General features: G+C 52.9%; 1 protein-coding gene across 1 annotated transcript; it reads left to right on the forward strand.

Moving 5' to 3' along the window:
• The first annotated feature begins 5,722 nt into the window (after positions 1 to 5,722).
• HDGFL2 (HDGF like 2) lies at positions 5,723 to 21,824 on the forward strand. The gene is made up of 16 exons (XM_040241998.1): positions 5,723 to 5,898; positions 8,289 to 8,365; positions 8,460 to 8,598; positions 13,788 to 13,979; positions 15,631 to 15,747; positions 15,854 to 15,925; positions 16,772 to 16,937; positions 17,058 to 17,133; positions 17,294 to 17,603; positions 18,536 to 18,639; positions 19,228 to 19,301; positions 19,434 to 19,504; positions 19,819 to 19,920; positions 20,110 to 20,323; positions 21,052 to 21,184; positions 21,504 to 21,824. Exons 1-16 carry the CDS (start codon positions 5,827 to 5,829, stop codon positions 21,604 to 21,606), a joined length of 2,022 nt encoding a protein of 673 aa, XP_040097932.1. The 5' UTR covers positions 5,723 to 5,826; the 3' UTR covers positions 21,607 to 21,824.
• Positions 21,825 to 22,615: the final 791 nt, after the last annotated feature.

The raw sequence follows: 22,615 nt of genomic DNA on the forward strand, positions 1-22,615 counted from the left end.
TTAGCATCATTCCTTCCAAAGAAATCCCAGGGTTGATCTCCTTCAGAATGGACTGGTTGGATCTTCTTGCAGTCCAAGGGACTCTCAAGAGTCTTCTCCAACACCACAGTTCAAAAGCATCAATTCTTCAGTGCTCAGCCTTCTTCACAGTCCAACTCTCACATCCATACATGACCACAGGAAAAACTGTAGCCTTGACTAGATGGATCTTAGTCGGCAAAGTAATGTCTCTGCTTTTCAATATGCTATCTAGGTTGGTCATAACTTTTCTTCCAAGGAGTAAGTGTCTTTTAATTTCATGGCTGCAATCACCAACTGCAGTGATTTTGGAGCCCAAAAAATAAAGTCTGACATTGTTTCCACTGTTTCCCCATCTATTTCCCATGAAGTGATGGGACCGGATGCCATGATCTTCGTTTTCTGAATGTTGAGCTTTAAGCCAACTTTTTCGCTCTCCTCTTTCACTTTCATCAAGAGGTTTTTTAGCTCCTCTTCACTTTCTGCCATAAGGGTGGTGTCATCTGCATATCTGAGGTTATTGATATTTCTTCCAGCAATCTTGATTTCAGCTTGTGTTTCTTCCAGTCCAACGTTTCTCATGATGTACTCTGCATAGAAGTTAAATAAGCAGGGTGACAATATACAGCCTTGACGTACTCCTTTTCCTATTTGGAACCAGTCTGTTGTTCCATGTCCAGTTCTAACTGTTGCTTCCTGACCTGCATACAGATTTCTCAAGAGGCACGTTAGGTGGTCTGGTATTCCCATCTCTTTCAGAATTTTCCAGTTTATTGTGATCCACACAGTCAAAGGCTTTAGCATAGTCAATAAAGCACAAATAGATGTTTTTCTGGAACTCTCTTGCTTTTTCCATGATCCAGAAGATGTTGGCAATTTGATCTCTGGTTCCTCTGCCTTTTCTAAAACCAGCTTGAACATCAGGAAGTTCACGCTTCATGTATTGCTGAAGCCTGGCTTGGAGAATTTTGAGCATTACTTTACTAGCGTGTGAGATGAGTGCAACTGTGCGGTAGTTTGAGCATTCTTTGGCATTACCTTTCTTTGGGATTGGAATGAAAACTGACCTTTTCCAGTCCTGTGGCCACTGCTGAGTTTTCCAAATTTGCTGGCATATTGAGTGCAGCACTTTCACAGCATCATCTTTCAGGATTTGAAACAGCTCAACTGGAATTCCATCACCTCCACTAGCTTTGTTCGTAGTAATGCTTCCTAAGGCCCACTTGACTTCACTTTCCAAGATGTCTGGCTCTAGATTAGTGATCACATCATCATGATTATCTGGGTCGTGAAGATCTTTTTTGTACAGTTCTTCCGTGTACTCTTGTACCTCTTCTTAATATCTTCTGCTTCTGTTAGGTCCATACCATTTCTGTCCTTTATCGAGCCCATCTTTGCATGAAATGTTCCCTTGGTATCTCTAATTTTCTTAAAAAGATCTCTAGTCTTTCCCATTCTGTTGTTTTCCTCTATTTCTTTGTATTGATCACTGAAGAAGGCTTTCTTATCTCTTCTTGCTATTCTTTGGAACTCTGCATTCAGATGCTTATATCTTCCTTTTTCTCCTTTGCTTTTTGCCCCTCTTCTTTTCACAGCTATTTGTAAGGCCTCCCCAGACAGCCATCTTGCTTTTTTGCATTTCTTTTCCATGGGGATGGTCTTGATCCCTGTCTCCTGTACAATGTCACAAACCTCATTCCATAGTTCATCAGGCACTCTATCTATCAGATCTAGGCCCTTAAATCTATTTCTCACTTCCACTGTATAATCATAAGGGATTTGGTCATACCTGAATGGTCTATCAGTTTTCCCTATTTTCTTCAATTTGAGTCTGAATCTGGTAATAAGGAGTTCATGATCTGAGCCACAGTCAGCTCCTGGTCTTGTTTTTGTTGACTGTATAGAGCTTCTCCATCTTTGGCTGCAAAGAATATAATCAATCTGATTTTGGTGTTGACCATCTGGTGATGTCCATGTGTAGAGTCTTCTCTTGTGTTGTTGGAAGAGGGTTTTTGCTATGACCAATGCATTTTCTTGGCAAAAGTCTATTAGTCTTTGCCCTGCTTCATTCCGCATTCCAAGGCCAAATTTGCCTGTTACTCCAGGTGTTTCTTGGCTTCCTACTTTTGCATTCCAGTCCCCTATATTGAAAAGGACATCTTTTTCGGGTATTAGTTCTAAAAGGTCTTGTAGGTCTTCATAAAACCATTCAACTTCAGTTTCTTCAGCGTTACTGGTTGGGGCATAGACTTGGATAACTGTGATATTGAATGGTTTGCCTTGGAGACAAACAGAGATCATTCTGTCGTTTTTGAGATTGCATCCAAGTACTGCATTTCGGACTCTTTTGCTGACCATGATGGCTACTTCATTTCTTCTGAGGGATTCCTGCCCGCAGTAGTAGATATAATGGTCATCTGAGTTAAATTCACCCATTCCAGTCCATTTTAGTTCGCTGATTCCTAGAATGTCGACGTTCACTCTTGCCATCTCCTGTTTGACCACTTCCAATTTGCCTTGATTCATGGACCCGACATTCCAGATTCCTATGTAATATTGCTCTTTACAGCATCGGACCTTGCTTCTATCACCAGTCACATCCACAGCTAGGTATTGTTTTTGCTTTGGCTCCATCCCTTCATTCTTTCTGGAGTTATTTCTCCACTGATATCCAGTAGCATATTGGGCACCTAACGACCTGGGGAGTTTCTCTTTCGGTATCCTATCATTTTGCCTTTTCATACTGTTCATGGGGTTCCTGAATTTTTTTGAAAAAAGATTTATTTACTTATTTTTGGCTGTGCTGAGTCTTCATTGAGGTGTGTGGCTTTCTCACTGTGATGGCTTCTCTTGTTGCCAAGCACGGGCTTTTACAGCGGTGGCTCAATAGTTGCGGTGCATGAGTTTTGTTGCTCCTTAGCATCTGGGATCTTCTTAGACTAGTGATGGAACCCGTGTCCTCTGCATTGGCAGGTGGATTCTTATCCACTGGACCACTAGGGAAGGAAGCCCCAGGCTTCCTGAATTTTATCTGTCAATTTTACCTACAGCCTTTCTTCATATAGCAGCCTAAAGAACTTTTTGTTTTAAAATGTCTTTATTAATATATCATTTACACACCCTAAAATTCATCTTTTTCTTTCTCTGTTTTTCTGGCTATACTGTGCTGCATGCAGGATCTCAGTTCCCCAACCAGATATTGAACTCATCCCCTTGCAGTGGAAGTGCTGAGTACTAACCACTGGACCACCAGGGAATTCCCTAGAATTCACCCTTTTTAAAGTGTATAGTTTGATGAATTTTATTGTATATTTTATATTTACAGAGCTCTTGGACCATTGGAGAAGGAAATGGCAACCTATTCCAGTATTCTTGCCTGGAAAATCCCATGGACAAATGAGACTGGCAGCCTACAGTCTATGGGTTCGAAAACGAGCCAGACATTACAATAACTAAACAACAAGGACCACTACCAGAATCTAGTCTTGAAAGATTTCCGTCACCCTAGAGAGAAACCTCATACTCCTTTACAGTCACTCTGTATTCCCAGCCTCAGCTTGAGGCAAATACTGATCTACTTTCTGTCTTGAAAATTTTGCCTTTTTTGGATGTTCTCATATGACATAGGAATCATAGAGTGTGTTACCTGATGTCTGTTTTTTTTTCCACTGAGTATATTTTTGAGGTTAATCCCTGTTGTAGTGTATATCAGTCCCAGGTTTCGTTTTCTTGCGGGAGGGTCAGCAATAAAATTCATCAAAACATGGCTTATTTGGTTTATCTGTTTACCTCTTGACAGACATGTGCATTATTTCCCCTTTTTTGTTTTTGTGAATAATGCTGTTATGACTATAGCGGTGTAAATTTTGGCATGGATGTTTGTTTTCATTTCTTTTGGGTAGATACATAAAGTTGGAATTGCTGGTTCATATTAAACTTCGTTCATTTTCACTTTTCATATTAAATTTTGTAAAAAAAAAAAACAAACCTGCCCTTTTGAGATATATTTCATGTGCACAAGGATGTTTCTTGAGATTAACATATTATCTCCGTACCCTGTGCTCAAATCCCTCCATTTTTTTTCCCCAAGAAGTTAAAACCCAAGCCTGTCACTGATATTCACAAGGCACAAGACAGGTACTCAATGGACCCTTTTGTTGTCCCTTCTACCTCAAATGTCCCTTCCAGTGCCCACCTTACTATATAGACCTATGTCTATCATCTTTTCTCTCTCTGGTTAAACTACTACAGCAAATCCTTCTGTTCCCCCAGGATAGACGAATTCTCCATCATTATTCAGCTCTTTTTTTTTTTTATTGGAATATAGTTGTTTTACAATGTTAATTCTTGCTGTACAGCAAAATGATTCAGTTACACGTATCTTTTCCATTATGGTTTATGACAGGTTATTGAATATAGTTCCCTATGCTACACATTAGGACCTTGATTATTCATCTCTTTCTTCTTTTTACAAATTAATTTATTTATGGTTGCACTGCGTCTTGGTTGCTGCCCTAGGGTTTTCTCTGGTGGGGGGTGGGGGGAGGCGCTATTCTTCCTTGAGGACCAGGGATCTAACCAGTGTCTCCTGCATTGTTAGGCGGATTCTTACCCACTGTACTACCAGGGAAGTCCTATTTAGCTCTTTCTTAAGAGCCCTATCTTACCCCTAGTCCCTTCCCTGGGTCCTAATTATAAAGAAATTGATATTTCTTTTACATGCTAAAACTCGAATACTTCAAGAGCGAGGGGGACAGCACCTCAGCGCTTCCAGTATTTGCTACTGTCTGGCAGAGTACAGGGGTGGTGATGTCCGTTTAAACTTTACTCCTCCATAAGATGGGTACCATTATGAATCCCATTATACAGGTGGGGAGACGGAGACAACTGAGATTAGGTAACTCATCCAGGCAGTGCTCAATACAGTTTTCTCGACTGAATTAACATGTATTTGGGGTGTATTGTGGCTGCAACATGGTGCTCAACAAACTTGTCGCGAGTGAAGAAATAATGTTTTGTGCAGTTTTTGGCTGGTTATCCTCAAATCTCCACATGGCCCGCCCCTACACCTAAGCCCCGCCCCCCAGCAGGCAACGGCGCATCCCTGTTTTGAGTTGAACCTTGTCTCTTACAACATCCAATGGCAGACAACCGCTTAAGCCGTTCCTCCTGTGATAGCCAATGCGCGCTCTCTACCTTGAGCCGCTTTTCTTGTGGTACCCAATGGCCTTTAACTCCATATTCTGCCCCTCCTCAGAGGCGCGGAGGCTATCAATGACGCCTCCCCTACAGTGATTGGGCCTTCTTTCTTTTACTATCCAATGGCATGCTTCTTACTTAAGGCCCCGCCTCCCATGGCGGCCTATGGCCCGCCCCTCTGCCCTGGCTGCCCGCCTCTTCACTCTTTGAGCGCCTGTGTTTCCCTCCACCCACCTTTCCTCTTTCACCTCCCATAACCTCCTTCCCCACCCATTAGGCCTCTTGGTCACGCCCCCTTGGATCTACCCGTTATCCAATCCCGTTAACTTGCTCTGCTCCAACCCCTCTTCTCATTGGTCTCCTTGTGCCTCTATCCCCGCACGTGGTTCTGAGCGACGTTGTCGCCCGCCCGTGACGGCTGGAAGGCGGGACTTCCTGCGGGGTGCTGGCCAGTAAACACGCTCCGACTCGCTACCCCGGCCACCGCCCCCGCCCCCTCGACGCCCTGCTCCCGCCCCCGGCTTTGCCTCCCGCTGCCGCCGCCTCAGCCGCAGCCGCTGCCGCTGCCGCTGCTGCCGCTCTCCGCGGCCTGGGCCTCCCGCCGCCAGTATGCCGCACGCCTTCAAGCCCGGGGACTTGGTGTTCGCCAAGATGAAGGGCTACCCGCACTGGCCGGCCCGGGTGAGGCCGCGAGGGATATGGGCCAGGCGACGGAGAGTGGGGGGTGGGGGGTGGGGCAGTAGGGGCCACGGCCTGAAAGACTTGGACACTGGAGGTCTGGGGTCTCTGGGCCTGAGGAACCCGCGCGCCCGGAGTTTGGGGGGACCTGGGCCTGGGGGATCCGCTTGCCTCGAGGTGTGGGGGTCCCCAGCCTGTAGGACCCTCGCGCAGTGGTTGTGGGCGAACCTGAGCTCTGAGGTGTTAGCGTCCTGGACTTGAAGAATTCGCCCACTTGGGCTGTGGGGGGAACTTGGGCCTGAGGAACCCTAGCTCCGGGGATGTGGGGTGTCCTGAGCCTGGGGTCCCAGAGCCTAGGGACATGGTTGTTGAGGGACCTGGGGCTTGACGGACCAGGGTTCAAGTTTGAAGGCAGTGAAGGAAGTTGAGGAATTTGGGATTTGAGGAGAGAGCAAACTAAGGGAAGGAGGTGCCCCAGAGAGAAGGACATCTTTGACGGGACAAGAAGAAGCCAAGTTCTGAGGGGGGTCCTGGAGAAACATGTGAAGGGGTCTAGGGATAAGGGTTCCAGTAAGGGAGAAGAGTTGAAGGTCAAGGTTGAGACGTGCTCAGGAGGGCTGGTGCTTGGAAATAGGGCTGGGGGCTGTGTTTACAAGGTCGCTGGAGCTGTGGGGGACTTGATTTGAAAATATTAGGCATCAGAGACCAGAGATTGGAGTAAGACTTGTTTGGGGGACCCTCGGCACTTGTGCCCTGGGAGGACACCCCTGCCAGACCCTGGTGGAGGAGTCTGGTTGGGGCATGGATTTGGGGGTAGGGGGTGGGGAGGAGGGCTTGGGATGGAGAGAGGCCTGAATCAGAGACCAGCCACTGGTACTCAGGCTGGAAAGAGAGTGCTAGAGGAGGGGGTTGGGTCAAGAGGACTCTGGGGATCCCCTTTGGAGGAAGCTGGGATCCAGAGATGATTCAAAGGGTCCAGGTCTGATGGAGTCTTAAGCAGGAGTCCCAGATTTCCAGAGTGAAGTTTCAGGCACTGTTTGTGGGGCAGGCTGGTGTGGAGGAGGGGCCCCGAGGTTATTGTCATCCCTGAGTCAAAGTCACCCCAGGACCAGGGTTAGTGGAATAGGCAGTAGGACTGAAGCAGTTTGGAGGGGGAAGCAGGTGAAGGATGAAGCTGAAAGTTCGTCAGGAACAGAAGTGGCCTGGGAGGTACTCTGGGATGCCTGGAGATTCCAGCCGTGCTCCCTGCCAAACCCTGCCTACCTCTGGGTGGAAGTAAGCAGAAAGGCATTGCCCAGGGCTGGGTGTTTGGTTGCACCATAAGATGCCAAGAGTGGGCTCAAGGACCACTAACCAGGCAGCGCTGAGAGTGGTCCATAGCTGGTGGTGCTGCTGCCAAGATGTCTGGGCTTCAGGCTCAGAGGCAGGTCCTGGGTGAGGTCAGAGCAGAAGCAGGCATGGAAGGCCTGGCCAGCTGGTCTTCATGGTGATGTAGTTTGGTGATGCTTGCAATGGACATCTGGGCCCCAAGGACTTTGAAGAGTAGCCCAGAGAACTGAGGAAGGATGTTTGGGGTAGAGGACAGGGAAGGTTCCAACTGTCCCCAGGCTGTGAAGAGGACAGGAAGGAATTAATGGGGACCAGAGAACCCATTCTAACCTGATTTGCTCGGGCTTACTTTCTTGGGGGCACCAGAGTGATGAAACTACCGACACTTCCCTTCCTCCCAAAGTACCAGTTTCTCCCTCTCCTCCGTCCCCCGCCCCCCCTCCCCCACCCCCCGTCCCCACTCCCCCACTGCCTCAGCTGGCTCTCGAAGCCCAGAGAGCTTCCAAGCACCTGATTGGAAGGGAAGGGGCTGCTAGCCTTCTGTGGGGAGATGACTGACAACTGCTGGAGCCCATGGGCCTGCAGGGAGAGGGTGGGACTTCCTGGATGCTCGGGGCCTGTCTCCTGCAGCCCACCCCCCACCCTGTGCCTCCTTGGAGCTGCCAGCTGCAGCCTCTGGGAGCCCGATCACCGATCGCCTCTTTTGGGGAGGGGGTCCCGTGGGAGGGCCCTGGGAGTTCACAGAAGCTGGGCTTGGACCCACCCCCTGGCTGCTTAGAGCTTTTGGCTTTGCCCAGGTGAAACACCTTGGGGAAAGAGAGAGCTGGGGAGGGGCGGGGGAGGGGGGGCACGACGACACAGGTATGCAGTGTGTGTGGTGGGGAGCGCTGCTCAGAAGAAGGCAGAGGCCTAATTAGAAGGTGATGCGTCTTCCTCCCTGAAAGGGCCCCTCCTCCCAGCATGCTTCTCTCCAAGTAACAGCCGATTTCTTACGGGTTTCCTGGGTCACTGGGTGAAGCTGCTCCCCACCCCCTAGCCGGCCCCTCACTGGCCTCTTCCTACAGATCGATGACATCGCCGACGGTGCTGTGAAGCCCCCGCCCAACAAGTACCCCATCTTCTTCTTTGGTACACACGAAACGTAAGTGTCCCCCACTGGGGGGCGGCTTCTTGCTACCTGGTGCCTCCAAGGTGGCCTGGCTCACAGGGCCTGGCCCTGCGTTTCCTTTCTCCAGAGCCTTCCTGGGACCCAAGGACCTGTTCCCCTACGACAAGTGTAAAGACAAGTACGGGAAGCCCAACAAGAGGAAAGGCTTCAATGAGGGCCTGTGGGAGATCCAGAACAACCCCCACGCCAGCTACAGCGCGCCTCTAGTGAGTCTTTGCCTGGGGAGGTGGCGGGCATACGGGTACACCCAGAACCAGAGGTGGTCTTAGCGCACCTCTTGTAAGTCGGGGCGGGGGAGGTGGCGGGCACGCGTGCACCAGGCAGGAGAGGTGATCTTAGCATGCCTCTGGTGAGTCCGTGCAGGAGAGGGCAGCGGGCACTCATGCACCAGGGACCAGAGGTTGTCTTAGCTTGTCCCATCAAAAAGGAGCAGCCTCTGGGCCAGGACTCCTCCCACTGGGCACCACTGACATCTAGGGGCCCAGTCGCTTTCTGTAGGGGGCTGTCCTGGGTACCATTGGGGAGGGGGAAGCATCCACAGCCCCTCATCCCCTTGATGCCGTTAGCTTCTCCTTTACCCAGTTGTGCCAACGAAACATATCTGCATGAATTGCCAACTGTCCCCTGAGTCAGGTGGAGGCATGCAGGGTCCCACGCTGCTTCCCTCAGACCCACAGCTCTAGAATTAACCTGAATGTATAGCAGTGTTGTGAGAGCTCCTAAGAAACCTTTTGTTTTCTAAGGAAAAAAATATTTTTCTTTGAATAACACCGTTTCCTTCCCCCCTTACTGCCAGGTTTCCAGACACGGGAAAAGGGTGTAATGAGAACTCTTGCTGAGGTGGGAAAGAAACCCTAAGAGTCACAGAGACAACAGACAACATCTGAGTGCCAGATTACCATCTGAACATTCAGGGGAGAAAGGGAATTTAGAGAAGCTGAAGTTAAATTTGTTTTTTTTTTTTTTTTTTTTTAAAAGTCATGGGAAGCTGAGGGCGAAGTGGGGGATGGGTGCCTCGCTCAGGGTGTTTGGGGGAGTGATGCAGAGGGGGTGGCGGGGTGGCCTGGCCTCAGGAGTTGTGGGCTCTAGGTTGGCCGAGAGACTAAGCAAATTGACTGCAGGGCTCAGAGCTCAGCTGTTAGGGAAGAAATGGACATCCGGCATCGTCTGTGAGCAGGGAAACGGGAGTCAGAGATCTGTCTGGTTTCTGTGAATGAAGGTCTGTGTAGCTCTGCAGCATCTGGTCCTGCTTGAGAACACAGGGTCTCAAGATGGTCTTCATGTGCCTCTCCTGTGGCTCTGTCCACCCACCAACCTGGCCCACCCTCCTGTATAGACAGACCCCTGGGGCGTGAGGGCCACGGACCAGGCTGGGGATCAGGAATCCCAGGTGAAACCGACGCACCTCCTGTCTTCTGGGAGCTCACTGTCCAGAACTCAGGAGTCCATTCAGTGGATCTCTCCTCTGCTGAAGGTTTGGCAGGCCCACCCTTCCTGCATGTGTGTGCTGTCTTACCTTCACCTCCTGTGAAGAGTCTGGGAGATGGATGTTGCCCTTGTGTTGGTGCCAGCCTTTCTCCCAGCTTTGCATGTTCCCAACTTGGGTAAAGGGATTGTACATCCTTTCAGGTAGTTGACGAGATCCTTTTCTGGCCCCGACCCAAGTTCTAGTTAGTCTTGTCTTAAGCTTCTCACCTCCTGGTGAATCATTGCACCATTTAGTATTTATTACACACCCTCAGCCTGTAAAGTACAGAATAGATAGATGCCTGCCCTCGAGGAAATGAAACTCGAAAATAGTGTGGCCCTGATACTCAGTCATCTCCGCACAGACTCCCCAAGTTGAGAAGTTGCGGTAACGTATTACTGCTGTCTGGTTCTCGGACCTGTCAGTGCTTCCGAAGCGAACATTGGTTTCAAAATGTGGATCCCAGGGCCCCACCCTGAGAGGTTTAGGTGTGGTGGTTTAGGGCTGAGGCCTGGGCACCTCGAGGCTTTTCGTCTCCCTCATTGTCACTTCTCCCGGGGCCCATCCACAGCAGTCTTCTGAAAGTGCTGCTTTTTGAGGGTGCCCCAGCAGTCTGTGTTTTCATCCTATACGTTTTTAGTTTATTTTTACATTTCAGGTGGGAGTACAGACTCCTGTACAAGACTGAAAAGTACAAAAGAGCAGCCACTCTGTCTCCCTTTCTTCGTAAGGTAGCCCCAGCCTCCAGTTCCTTGTTTCCTTCCAAAATTCTGTGTTCACATAGCACCCTGCATAGCTGCCTTTTTGGAAACCCTAATGCTCCACTTGGCCTTATTCCCCACAACCAGTCCCCCTTGTCATGCAGAGAACAGTTTCATTTTTTTCGATAGCCTTCACTTGGTGTGCTCCCACCAGGAGCGTGCAGCCTGACTTGTTCCCACGTCCCACCGCCAAGCCAGGAAGTAGGAAACGGTGTCTCAGAGTGGTTCTAGCTGTGTCCCAGCTGAGATGGGCTGTGGAGGTGGGAGGTTGGCAGCCTCTTCCCCACTTTATAGCTGAGCACACTGAAGCCCAGAGCATTCACTGGATTGCCCAGAGGGACCTAGCCAGAATGTGAGACCTGGACCAAGGGCTGTTATACTTTTGCGGCTGGTCACTCTGTGGGGCGTCCTGGGCACTGTGGGCTATGGAGCAGCATCTCTGGTCCCACCCACTTGATGCCAGGACCCCCCTCCCCTACCATCTTGATAATCCGAATGTCTCTAGACATTGCTAGATACCCCCTGGGGGACAGAATCACCCCTGGCTGAGAACCACTGACCTAGGATCCCAGATGATACCTCTTTGTGACCTGGCAGAAGAGGAGATGAAGGGACCCGTCCCACTAGCCGGTTTGTGCTGCACTGGGACTCAAACCCAGGCCTCACATCTCCTAGGCTGAAATGCTTTTCTGGGTAGTGCAAGGCTGGTGGGGTCCTGGCAAGGCAGGCAGGCCCGGAGACTGACCAGCCTCTGTCCAGCCCTGACTTGGGCCCTCCACCCTCCTCTGGCCACCCGGCTACATACCCTCACTGCTTCTGGCTCCCAATTCCTAGCTTCTATGGTGTTTCCCATCACCCTGGAGGCCCTGCCACACACACACACACACCCTCATACTCTCCTCATACTCTCATTCCTTGCTTTTTTCTCGACTAGCGTGACCCCTGACCATAATCACACCAAGGAAATAGGGTCTTTTTTAGTTTTTTCCCCCAATGTTCTTTTTTTTTTTTTTTTTAATATTTATTTGGCTGCATTGGGTCTTAGTTGCCACACATGGGATCTTCAATCTGTATTTTGGCATGTGGGATCTTTAGTTGTTGGATATGGGGTCTAGTTCCCTAACCAGGGATTGAGCCTGGGCCCCCTGCATTGGGAGCTCGGAGTGTTAGCCACTGGACCACCAGGGAAGTGCCCTCTCCTGCCACTTTCTTCTCTTCCCTGTACCCCAGCCACACCCACCTCTTTGGTTCCTAAGGAGAGCTTCATTCATGCCTCTGCTATACAGTAGGACCTTATTGTTGTTGGTATGCTGTTTTGTTATTTGAGGCATGTGGGATCTTAGATCCCTGACCAGGGACTGAACCCATGACCCTTGCAGAGAAAGCACGGAGTCCTAACCACTGGATCGCCAGGGAAGTCCAATGAAAGTGAAGTCACTCAATCGTGTCTGACTCTTTGCAACCCCATGGACTGTAGCCTATCAGGCTCCTTCATCCATGGGATTTTCCAGGCAAGAGTGCTGGAGTGGAATGCCATTTCCTTCTGCAGGGGATCTTCCCGACCCAGGAGTCGAACCCGGGTCTCCCGCATTGTAGGCAGATGCTTTACTGTCTGAGCCACCAGGGAAGCCATATATAGTAGTTTGCATCTGCTAATCCCAGCCTCCCAATCCTCTCTCATCCCCCCGCCCCTGGACAAACACAAGCCTGTTCTCTATGTCTATGAGTCTGTTTCTGTTTCATAGGTATGTTCATTTGTGTCATATTTCATTATTTTAAAAAAGTTTTTATTGGAGTATATTTGACTCACAATGTTGTGTTTCAGGAGTACAGAAAAGTGAATCGGTTATGCATATACATGTATCTACTCTTTTAGATTCTTTTCCCATTAAGTGATTATAGAGTGTTGTGTAGAGTTCCCTGTGCTGTGCAGTAGGTCTTCATTAGTTGCCTCTTTTATATATAGCAGTGTGTACATGTCAGTCACAATCTTCCAATTTATCCCTCCTCTTCCCCTTCCCCCATGATTATCATAAGTTCATTTTTAACATCTGTGATTATATTTCTCTTTTATAAATAAGTTCCTTTGCACCATTTCATAGATTTCACATATAAGCAATATCGTATAGTACTTGTCTTTTTCTTCCTGACTTGCTTCACTTAGTATGGTCATCTCTAAGCTTATCCATGTTGCTGCAAATAGCATTATTTCATTCTTTTTTATGGCTAAGTATTCCTTTGTATATATATATGCCACATCGTTATCCTTTCACCCATCAATGGACAGGTTGTTTTTCACATCTTGGTTATTATTGTAAATAGTGCTGCAGTGAACATTGGGGCACATGTATATTTTTGAATTATAATTTCCTCTTGATATAAGTCCAGGAGTGGGATTGCTAGATCCTATGGCAACTCTGTTTTTAGTTTTTTTGAGGATCCTTCATACTGGTTCCAGTAGTGGGCTGCACCAGTTTACATTCCCACCAGCAGTGTTGAAAGGGTCTCTTGAAATGGCCGTGGCTGGTCCCCCACTAGATTGTAAGCTCCCCGGGGGCAGGGCCCGCACCCTGTTCTCCTCTGGGTGGTGCCATCCTCCTGGCACAGTGCCTGACACCTGGCCTCTGCTCACAGACGAGCCCAGCACTCGGTGAGCATGGGGCAGTGCCGTCTGTGTTTGCTGTCTCCTTGGCTGTTACTGCCTGAACTGATGTTTTGCGTAAAACAGAAATAGAAGTGCCTTGAAGTTCACCTCAGAGGTCCTGTCCTAGGTCGGTCTCCTCCTCATCAGTACTTGGAATACTTTTTACAAAAGTCAAACCTCCACGGACCTCCTACCAGTCTGGGCACTGGCCTGAGGATGCCACTCTGTCTCACCCGACCACAGCCCTGTGAGACCAAAGCAGTCCTGTCCCAACAGCTCAGATGTGGGAACGGAGGCCCAGAGGCTTACGTCACTGGCCCAGGGTTTGCCCTCAGATCCTGGAGTGCCCAGCACTCACGGGTCCATCTCGCCCTCTGCCTCAGCCCTTGGAGCTCCCTGGGCCTCAGTTCCCCCGTTTGGAGAGCAAGCAGACCGGATCCTGACGCTCGAGACCCGGCCGGTGGGTGCGGTCCGTGCGACAAGCTCTGCGGTGACCTGCTGTCTCTGTCCCCCACCCTCCAGCCGGTGAGCTCCTCCGACAGTGAGGCTGCTGAAGCAGACCAGGCAGGTGGCAGTGAGGATGACGAGGACCGGGGGGTTGTGGCCGTCACAGCCGTGACTGCTGCAGCCACCAGTGACAGGATGGAGAGCGACTCTGACTCTGACAAGAGCAGCGACAACAGCGGCCTCAAGCGGAAGGCTGTGGCCTTGAAGGTAGGGACAGGGCGGGCATGCCTGCCTGTTGGGGCTGGGGCCCTTCCTCTTCCTCAGAGGCACCATCTGGCTGCCTCCTCTCCCTCCCCAGCCTTTCCTTCTTGTGGTTTTTAGTACATTCACAAAGTTGTGACAGCGTCACCTCTGTCAGTTCCAGAACTTTCCATCACCCCCAAAAGAAACCCCATCCTCTTTGGCAGTCCCCCATGTCCCTACCCACAGCCCCTAGTAACCACGACCCCACTCTGTCTGTCTGTGGATCTGCCTGTTCTGGACGTTTCCAGCAGTGGAGTCACACCCTGTGTGTCCTGTGTCTGCTGCTCTCCCTGAGCACCGTGTTCTAAGGCTCCGACCACGTGGTAATGAATGTCAGGGCTTCTCTCCTTTGCATGGCTGAGAGATGCTCCCAGGTGTGGAGGGACCACATTTGTTTATCCATCATCTGTTTCTGGCCATTTGGGATGTTTCCACTGGGGGACCATCACAGATAACACAGCTGTGAACATTCATTCATATACAAGAGTTTGCATGGACGTGAGTTTTAAATTCTTTTGGATGTATTCTCTTTCCTTCCTTCCTCCCATTCCTCTGCCTTGTGACTGCTTCTGAATATCCGGGTGCAGAGTGAAAGGATTAGGATCTAACAGCAAATTCTTTTGATGGAGAGAGGCATTCTTTTATTTATTGCCCTTGCCACACAGCATGCGGGATCTTAGTCCCCCAACCAGGGATCAAACCCGTGCCCCCTGCAGTGGAAGTGCAGAGTCTTAACCACTGGACCGCCAGGGAAGGCCCTTTTTAATGATTTTTTAAAATAATATTTGGTTCCAAGTATCACAATAAGCCATGATCATTGTAGATAAAAGGTATGAAAAGCATAAAGCAGTGAGTGAAAAACGCCCAAATTCTCTGAGGGGGGTTTTGTGCCAAAGGACTGGAAGCATTCTGCTGTGTTTCTGTGTGCTCTTGAGTGTGATCAAGTGTGTGTGTGTGTAAAGCACAGACTGGCAATCTTCAGTGGTTGAGAAGTAATCTCTGATATGGATGAATTCTGACCAACATATTGTTAAGAGTATTGGACCTTTGGCTTCTCCACTTGGCACTGTTTCTTTAAAAGTCTCAGTTGTTTCTGTTTACATTTGTTGGAGGAGTTAACAGAAATATGTCAAATGTCCTCCTCCCATCCTGCCCCTTAGAGAGAAACCAGAATTTGTAGGTTAATATGTATTCAGGTTTTATTTTTTCCTTTCATCTTTGCATTAAATGAATGTCATTATTACAGTTCCTTTTCCCCCATACTAGGGAGACACTTAACCTCTTTCATTGTTCACCCAGTACCCTAGCTCATTTTTGGTGTGCTTTCCCCATGGAGACCTTCCCTGCAGGGGCAGGGAAGGGGGATGGTCTGTGTCTTTTTGCCAGGTCTCTATGTGTTTGAGTCCTTGAGGAATTTTTCATGAGTGGAATTGGGTCGTATTTGTCCTCTGTGACTGGCTTCTCTCACTGAGCATCGTCTAGGTTCAGTATACCTGGTTTTTATCAGATTCTCAAAGGGGTTCCTCCCCCTCCAAAAGCTTCCTGGGCTATGGGTGCTCCATCAAGCACAAGGCCTTTCTCATTTGCTGATCCATTTGGGCTGCTCCCCTTTTAGATGTCGGTCTCAAAACGAACTCGAAAGGCCTCCAGCGACCTGGATCAAGCCAGCATGTCTCCATCTGAGGAGGAGAACTCAGAAAGCTCCTCCGAGTCAGAGAAGACCAGTGACCAGGTGAGCAGTTGGCCAGAGCGAGAGCACAGGGGACGGATGCTCAGGTGGGGCCGCATGTGGGCCTGCTGCCTGTGGACCCCATGTCTGGCTCCCTCTCTCCACCCAGGACTTCACCCCTGAGAAGAAGGCTATTGTCCGGGCCCCGCGGCGGGGCCCCCTTCCAGGACGGAAGAAAAAGGTACAGAGGTTTGGTTTTGTTTCCTTCCCACATGGTGGCCTGGGAAGATTGCTTGCGCATCTCTCCATGGTCAGCCATGGCCCTCTGTTAGGGGTGGTCTGTTTTTTGGAGGAGGGGAGGCCATAGCCCCAGAGTGACCCCAGAGCCCACTGACATCTGCCTCACCTTCACTCCTGGCTTCGCTCTGTGGTTTCCAAGCACAGTGTGCACAGAGCATCTCCCCGGAGGAGGCTACCCTGCTCCCTGGAGAGGGACTTAGAAGCCCGTTTGGGAGAGATGCTAGGGTCGAATGGGCCAGGGTGCTATTAGGGGCCCTGTCAGAGAGAGAGGAGGGAGAATGTGTGTGTATGTGTGCGTGTGCCTGAATATGTGTATATGGGTATGGTGTGTGCGTGAGTGTGTATGTAGCAGTTTGTGTTCTCACATGTGCAAGGGCCTGTGTATGTATAAGCATGTATATACAAGCACAGTGTCTGGGTGTGCACATGTACCAGTGTGTGTGTACGAGTGTGGACATGATATAGTGTGTGCATGTATGTTGGAGTGTGTTGTTTCATGTGTACAATAGAATTTGCATAGGTGTGTGAAAGCATGTGTCCTGTCTGCACGTGTACAAGTGTGTTGTGTGTCTGTACAAGTGTGTGTGTCTGTGTGTGAGCGTATGTGTCAGTATGTCTCAATCAGTGTGTCTCCTGCAGAGGAGGGGGTGGTCCAGGGGGGTGCAGACACCCTGACCAGGTGAATCGCTGCTGCCTGGGCTTCCTGGTTCCGGGCCAGAAGGAAAGGTCTCCATTTGGGGGAGGGGTGCCCCCCCCCCCCACTCTCACCCTGCCCGGCCTCCTCCAGAAGGTGCCCTCTGCATCAGACTCGGACTCTAAAGCAGAATCGGACGCGGCCAAGGCCGAGCTGGTGCCCCCAGTGAGGTCGCCGTCATCGTCCTCCGCCTCCTCCTCCTCTTCCTCCTCGGACTCGGAAGTGTCAGTCAAGAAGCCTCCACGGGGCAGGAAACCAGGTAGGCTGGCTGGGGCTGCTGCGTGGGGCCTGGGGCTGGGTGGGGCTGGGGGAGGCCCTCCAAGAGATGACACCCCGCCTCCCCAGATGCGGGCGAGCTTACTCCTCTTTTCTTCTGCAGCCGAGAAACCTCCGCCCAAGCCCCGTGGGCGGAAACCTAAGCCTGAGCGGCCGCCCACCAGCTCCAGCAGCGACAGGTGGGTGCAGGGACTTGGGAGGGGCGCAGGCGGCGGGTGGGTGCGGGGCCCTGGATGGGGAGCACTAGGTGGGTGCAGGGCCCTGGGGTGGCGCAGGCAGCGGGCGGGTGTGGCTCGAGGCCCCATGATGGCATGCTGACCAGCCCGCGCGCGCCCTCAGCGACAGCGATGAGGTGGACCGCATCAGCGAGTGGAAGCGCCGGGACGAGGAGCGGCGGCGCGAGCTGGAGGCGCGGCGGCGCAGGGAACAGGAGGAGGAGCTGCGGCGGCTGAGAGAGCAGGAGAAGGAGGAGAAGGAGCGGAGGCGCGAGCGCGAGCGCGGGGAGGCGGCGCCTGGGGGCAGCGCGGGCAGCAGCGGTGACGAGCTCAAGGACGACGACGAGCCGGTCAAGAAGCGCGGCCGCAAGGGCCGGGGTCGGGGCCCGCAGTCGTCCTCCGATTCGGAGCCTGAGGCCGAGCTGGACAGAGAGGTACGTCTGTGTAGCACTGGCTGAGTGCTGGGACCAGAGACGGGGTAGCAAAGGCGGCCCGGAAATGCAGGAACCCCCTGCTGATGAGCTGACACCGGAGGGGTCAGTGCCTTGGGGGGCGGGCAGGGTGACAACTGGGGCGACAGGGCTTCCATCTCAAATAGGATGGACCTCATGGGCTGCAGGTGGGCAGCTGACATTAAGGAGTGAAGTGAGAGATTTGGGAAGATACTTGGGGCAGGGGCTTTCAGGCAGAGAGGCACAGCACATGCAAAGGCCCGGGGGCAGGACTGCACCTGGTGTGCTGGAGGGACAGTGAGGAGACTCGTGTGTCTGGAGCAGAGTGAGCCAGGGAGAGAGAGCCGGGAGGGCAGCCAGGGGATGGGGCAGCTCATGCAGGGCCTGGTAGCCTTCTGGAGGACTTGTTTATGTGGGAGCCCTGGAAGACTGAGCAGAGATAGAGTGGGTGCCCTCTGACTGCCGAGTTGGGGGATGGCTTGTGGGTGAGTGAGGGAGCAGTGAGGTGTCTTGTGACTGTCAGCTCCCCACCTCATGGCTCTCACAGGCCAGCCTGAGCCCAGGAATCAGAGCTTCCGGGCCCGTTGCCTTTTGGTGTGAGCCTAGGAGTCCACTCTAGGGACAGTGGAGGGGAACAATGCCCTGTTTTCTTCCCAGCACTCTTTTTGTCACAAAGTAGGGGGGCCAAGTGCCCTGGCATAGGAAGAGTCCTGCTCAGCCAGAGGAATGCAGTGGGGCCCCCCACTGCTGGGTAGTCCTTCCAGGGCTGAGAAGCTTCTGCATGGGGATGGGCTGGACATGAGGTCCACCCCACCTGGTCTAGCAGCTCCCATTCAGGTGGAGGTGGTGGCAGGGTGTGTTGAGCTGTATCTTTGCCCGCTGCTCCAGCCCCTTTTGTTCCCTGGTTGCTGCAGGTGAAGAAATCAGCTAAGAAGCTGCAGCCACAGAGCACAGAGCCTGCGAGGAGACCCAGCCAGAAGGAGAAGAGGGGGCGTTCTGAGGAAAAGCCACGAGCCAGGTCTGGTCCCATGCTGTCCCCCCCACGGCCCCCCTGGTCCGCACAACTCAGGGGAGGGCCCTGGGGTCCAAAGTCAGCTTTGGAGACGGCAGCAGTTGAAGTGTCTGGTTCTCAGGACTCCATCAGGGTATGCAGGAGCCTTCCCCTGGGCAACCCTGTCCCCGGGGCGCCAAGCTGTATCTGGGGCGCCTGTGGCTGTCACACTGGGGGCTCCTGGCACCTGATGGGTGGGGGCCAGAGAAGCTGCTCCTACCCCACGACGCCGAGATCGGCCAGCAGAGGATGACCCAGCCCAGACTGCCGAGCAGGATGTGGAATTGGAGCTCTAGTAACATGTCTGCCACCATTTCCTAGCGTCAGATCAGAGCCTCTAGTAACTCATGCACTGGGGTTTATGTAACTAGCCACTGACCCTTAGTCACCTGTTTAAAAAAAAATATATTGTTATCTGCTTCATGGAGGAAGGACTGATCTCTCTGGTCCCCTCGGGCACTGCCCTCAGCTGGATCGGGTGGGCCCTGGTCCCTGGTGGGGACATGGATCAGGGGCCCGCTAAGGGCTTGGCTGACTTTGGCTGACTCTCCACAGGCCGGTGAAGGTGGAGCGGACCCGGAAGCGGTCAGAAGGGTTCCCGCCAGACCGGAAGGTTGAGAAGAAGAAAGGTGAGGGGCTGCACAGCGCTGGCTGCAGCCTGGGGTCTTCGGGAGGGACAAGGGGCGGCCCTGGAAGAGCAAGTGGCTCCTGTCGACGGGGACTCCACTCAGGCCCGGCGCTGCCTGCTCTCCTACCTGCAGAGCCCTCTGTGGAGGAGAAGCTACAGAAGCTGCACAGCGAGATCAAGTTCGCCCTGAAGGTTGACAATCCGGTGAGACCTTCCTTGGGGTATAGAGGTCATGGCTAGGTCCCCCATCCTCTGACTGCTGGAGTTTCCTGAGAGGTCTCAGAACCCTGAGGCAAAACCAGGCTACCCCCGGGGTGGGTGCCCCCCCATGAGGGCCAGCCTGGCCTCTTGGGCGTAGTTCTCTGCACCTTCACCAGGTGGTGCCACGTGAGTCCTGGTCCTTCCCCTGTCCTGGGCTCTGGGCTTCCTGTAACTTGGCCTTCCCTCCCCACCCTCTTGGGCCCCAGGAGCCCCCTCAACTAGATGCTGACGCTGCTGACTGCTCTCTCCGCCTGTAGGATGTGAAGAGGTGTCTGAATGCCTTGGAGGAACTAGGGACCCTGCAGGTGACCTCACAGATCCTTCAGAAGAACACGGATGTTGTGGCCACGTTGAAAAAGGTATGGCAGGGCCAAGGGATCAAAGGGGCTGGGAGCATTGGCCTGCTCTGGGAGCTGGGCTGCCTGTGGTCAGCGAGGAGGAAGCCCTGCTCATGGGAGGCACCACCAGGGGTGGTTGGTGATGAGGGCGGGTGTTGGGACTGGGGTGAGGCAGCTGCACCTCCTGAGCCAGGCCTCTTGGTGAGCCAGATCCGCCGCTACAAGGCTAACAAGGAAGTGATGGAGAAGGCGGCGGAGGTCTACACCCGGCTCAAGTCTCGGGTCCTGGGACCAAAGATCGAGGCCATCCAGAAGGCGACCAAAATTGGGTCAGAGAAGGAGAGGGCTGAGGCGGAGAAGGCCGAGGAAGTGCTGGCCGGAGAGGAGGCCCCCACAGAGAGGGCGGAGGATGAGGCGAGCACTGGTGAGGAGCTCAAGGGAGGGACCAGGGTGGCTGGCAGGGCCCTGAGCATAGGCCGGTGCTCCCCCCAGACTGCCCGGGGACATGATCCATTGGCACTGGCTGTGCAGGCTGGCTGTGTCCACAAGGTGGCCGGCGCTTGGGCCACACACCCCTGTGCCGCTCACAGGCACTACCCTCAGAGTCAGGTAGTCTGAGAGGCCATGTGTGTGCCGCCAGGCTGCGAGTGTTACTGGAGCAGGCGGTCATGGAGGTCTGGGAGGAGGGAGGGCAGCGGGTGAGCTGAGAGGAGCAAGGACCGAGGCTGCTGGGCCAGGAGGGCGTGCCTTCCGGGAGCAGAGGGGTCAGGTGGGCCTGGTGAGATGCTTGGAGCAGCCTGGCAGGTGGGCATCGGCAGGGAGTTGGCAGAGCCGAGGCTGCCCAGGAACAGTGAGGCTGTGTTTTTCCTGTGTCTCTTGGATCTGGCCATGGCAGGGTTTTTCCTGGTGTTGCCGGCTGTTAGTTGACCGGCCCCTCCCATCTTCAGGCTGCATGGTTGGGGCTGGCTAGAGAAGGACCCACACGCAGCCTGCTGTCCCCGTGTGTCTGGTGGCTCAAGGGTGGAACGGTGAAAGCAGAGACAAACAGGTTGAGGGCCCTTGAGGTTTGCATGTGGCTCACGCTCTTCAGACAGGGTTTTGGAGTCCCTGATGGTAGCCCCCTGCCGTGACCCATGAGCCTCTCTCCCACAGACCTCTCAGCTCCCGTGAATGGTGAGGCCGCGTCCCAGAAAGGGGAGAGCACCGAGGACAAGGAGCCAGAGCAAGTACAGAACTCGGAGGAGGGGCTGGGGGGTGGCTCCTCCGAAGACCTGCTACACAATGAGTAAGTGTCACCCCAGCTGCAGGGCCCATTTCCAGAGAAGGCACCCCAGTGTCTGAGCCACTCTCAGTGGGGTCCGGGCCAAAGGGACTTCTGTGCCGCACGCTGATCCCCCAGCCCCATGGATGGAGCTCTGAACTCAGAGCTGCCCTGAGCCTGGGCTTGGCGTGGGGGGTGGGCTGGCTTCCTCCTGACCCCCGCTGTGGGGAACAACGGTGCCTGCCTGTGTGTGGCGGGGCTGCAAGGGGAGCGAGTTGGGCTCTGTAGGAGGGGACAGACAGACAGGTGGCCTGCTTACCCTGCCCCTACCATTCTCCCCCAGCACCATGAGGGAGGGCCCCGACCTGGATGGGCCCAGGAAGGAGTGGCTGGACCGAGAGCGGCTGCGGATGGACTCGGAGTCCCTGGACGAGGAGGAGAGCTGAGCCGGGCAGCCTGCGGCCAGGCCCTGCCGTCCTGAGCAGCTACCCAGTGGCCGGCCTGGCTCCTTCCTGGTGCCCAGAGAGCAGAGAACTGTTGGGGAGACGCTGTGCTGTTTGTTTGTATTTGTCCCCCTGGGTTTTTTTTTGCCTAATTTCTGTGGTTTCCAACCCACATGAAATGACTATAAAGGGTTTTTATAATGAAAAAAAAGTCACTTTTATTGGCTTGGTTTTCTAAGTAGTGGTCAAGGGCCAGTCCGGGGACAGAGGGTTTTAAAGCACAAGGTCACTGTTAGTTGCAGATGTGAACTTGGTTCTGACGGTGCCGATGGCCCTGCAGGGCTGACGAGGGGCAGGGAGATGGGGTGAGCGAGGTCTTTCCCGAAATACCAGGAGGGGTGCTGCAGGCTGTTGTCCTTGACATTCGGAGGGTGAAGGCCTGGGGGGCAGGCCTCTCTGTGGACGTGGGCCGAGTGGCACCTCCATTCTGAGCTTCTCTAGACCAGGGAAGGGGGTAGTGTGTGTGTGTGTGTGTGTGTGTGTGTGCTTCTCTAGACCAGGGAAGGGGGTAGAGGGTGGGCAGGGGTGTGTGTGTGTGTGTGTGTGTGCGTGCGTGTGTGCGTGTGTGCACGTGCTTCTCTAGACCAGGGAAAGGGGTTGTGTGTGTGTGTGTGTTTCTCTAGACCAGGGAAGGGGGTAGTGGGTGGGTAGGGGTGTGTGTATGTGTGTGTGTGTGCACATGCGTGCGTGTGTGCGTGTGCTTCTCTAGACCAGGGAAGGGGGTGGTGGGTGGTGTGTATGTGTGTGTGTGCGCTTCTCTAGACCAGGGAAGGGGGTAGTGTGTGTGTGTGTTTCTCTAGACCAGGGAAGGGGGTAGTGGGTGTGTGTGTGCGTGCTTCTCTAGACCAGGGAAGGGGATAGTGGGTGGTGTGTGTGTGTGGTGTGTCTGTGTATGTGTGGCCCACCCAAGCACCTACACAGGGCAGTTGTCTATAAACAGTCGCCTCTGTTG

This window comes from Oryx dammah, unplaced genomic scaffold (genome assembly GCF_014754425.2).
Source record: "Oryx dammah isolate SB20612 unplaced genomic scaffold, SCBI_Odam_1.1 HiC_scaffold_5, whole genome shotgun sequence".
Lineage (NCBI taxonomy): Eukaryota > Metazoa > Chordata > Mammalia > Artiodactyla > Bovidae > Oryx > Oryx dammah.

What these genes read in the sequence shown, in the direction of transcription:
- HDGFL2 (XM_040241998.1), top strand. Translation starts at nt 5,827, where the DNA reads ATGCCGCACGCCTTCAAGCCCGGGGACTTGGTGTTCGCCAAGATGAAG. An exon ending in TCCACGGGGCAGGAAACCAG is followed by an intron (nt 16,938 to 17,057) that starts GTAGGCTGGCTG and finishes TTTCTTCTGCAG; the next exon opens with CCGAGAAACCTCCGCCCAAG. An exon ending in GAGGAAAAGCCACGAGCCAG is followed by an intron (nt 18,640 to 19,227) that starts GTCTGGTCCCAT and finishes GACTCTCCACAG; the next exon opens with GCCGGTGAAGGTGGAGCGGA.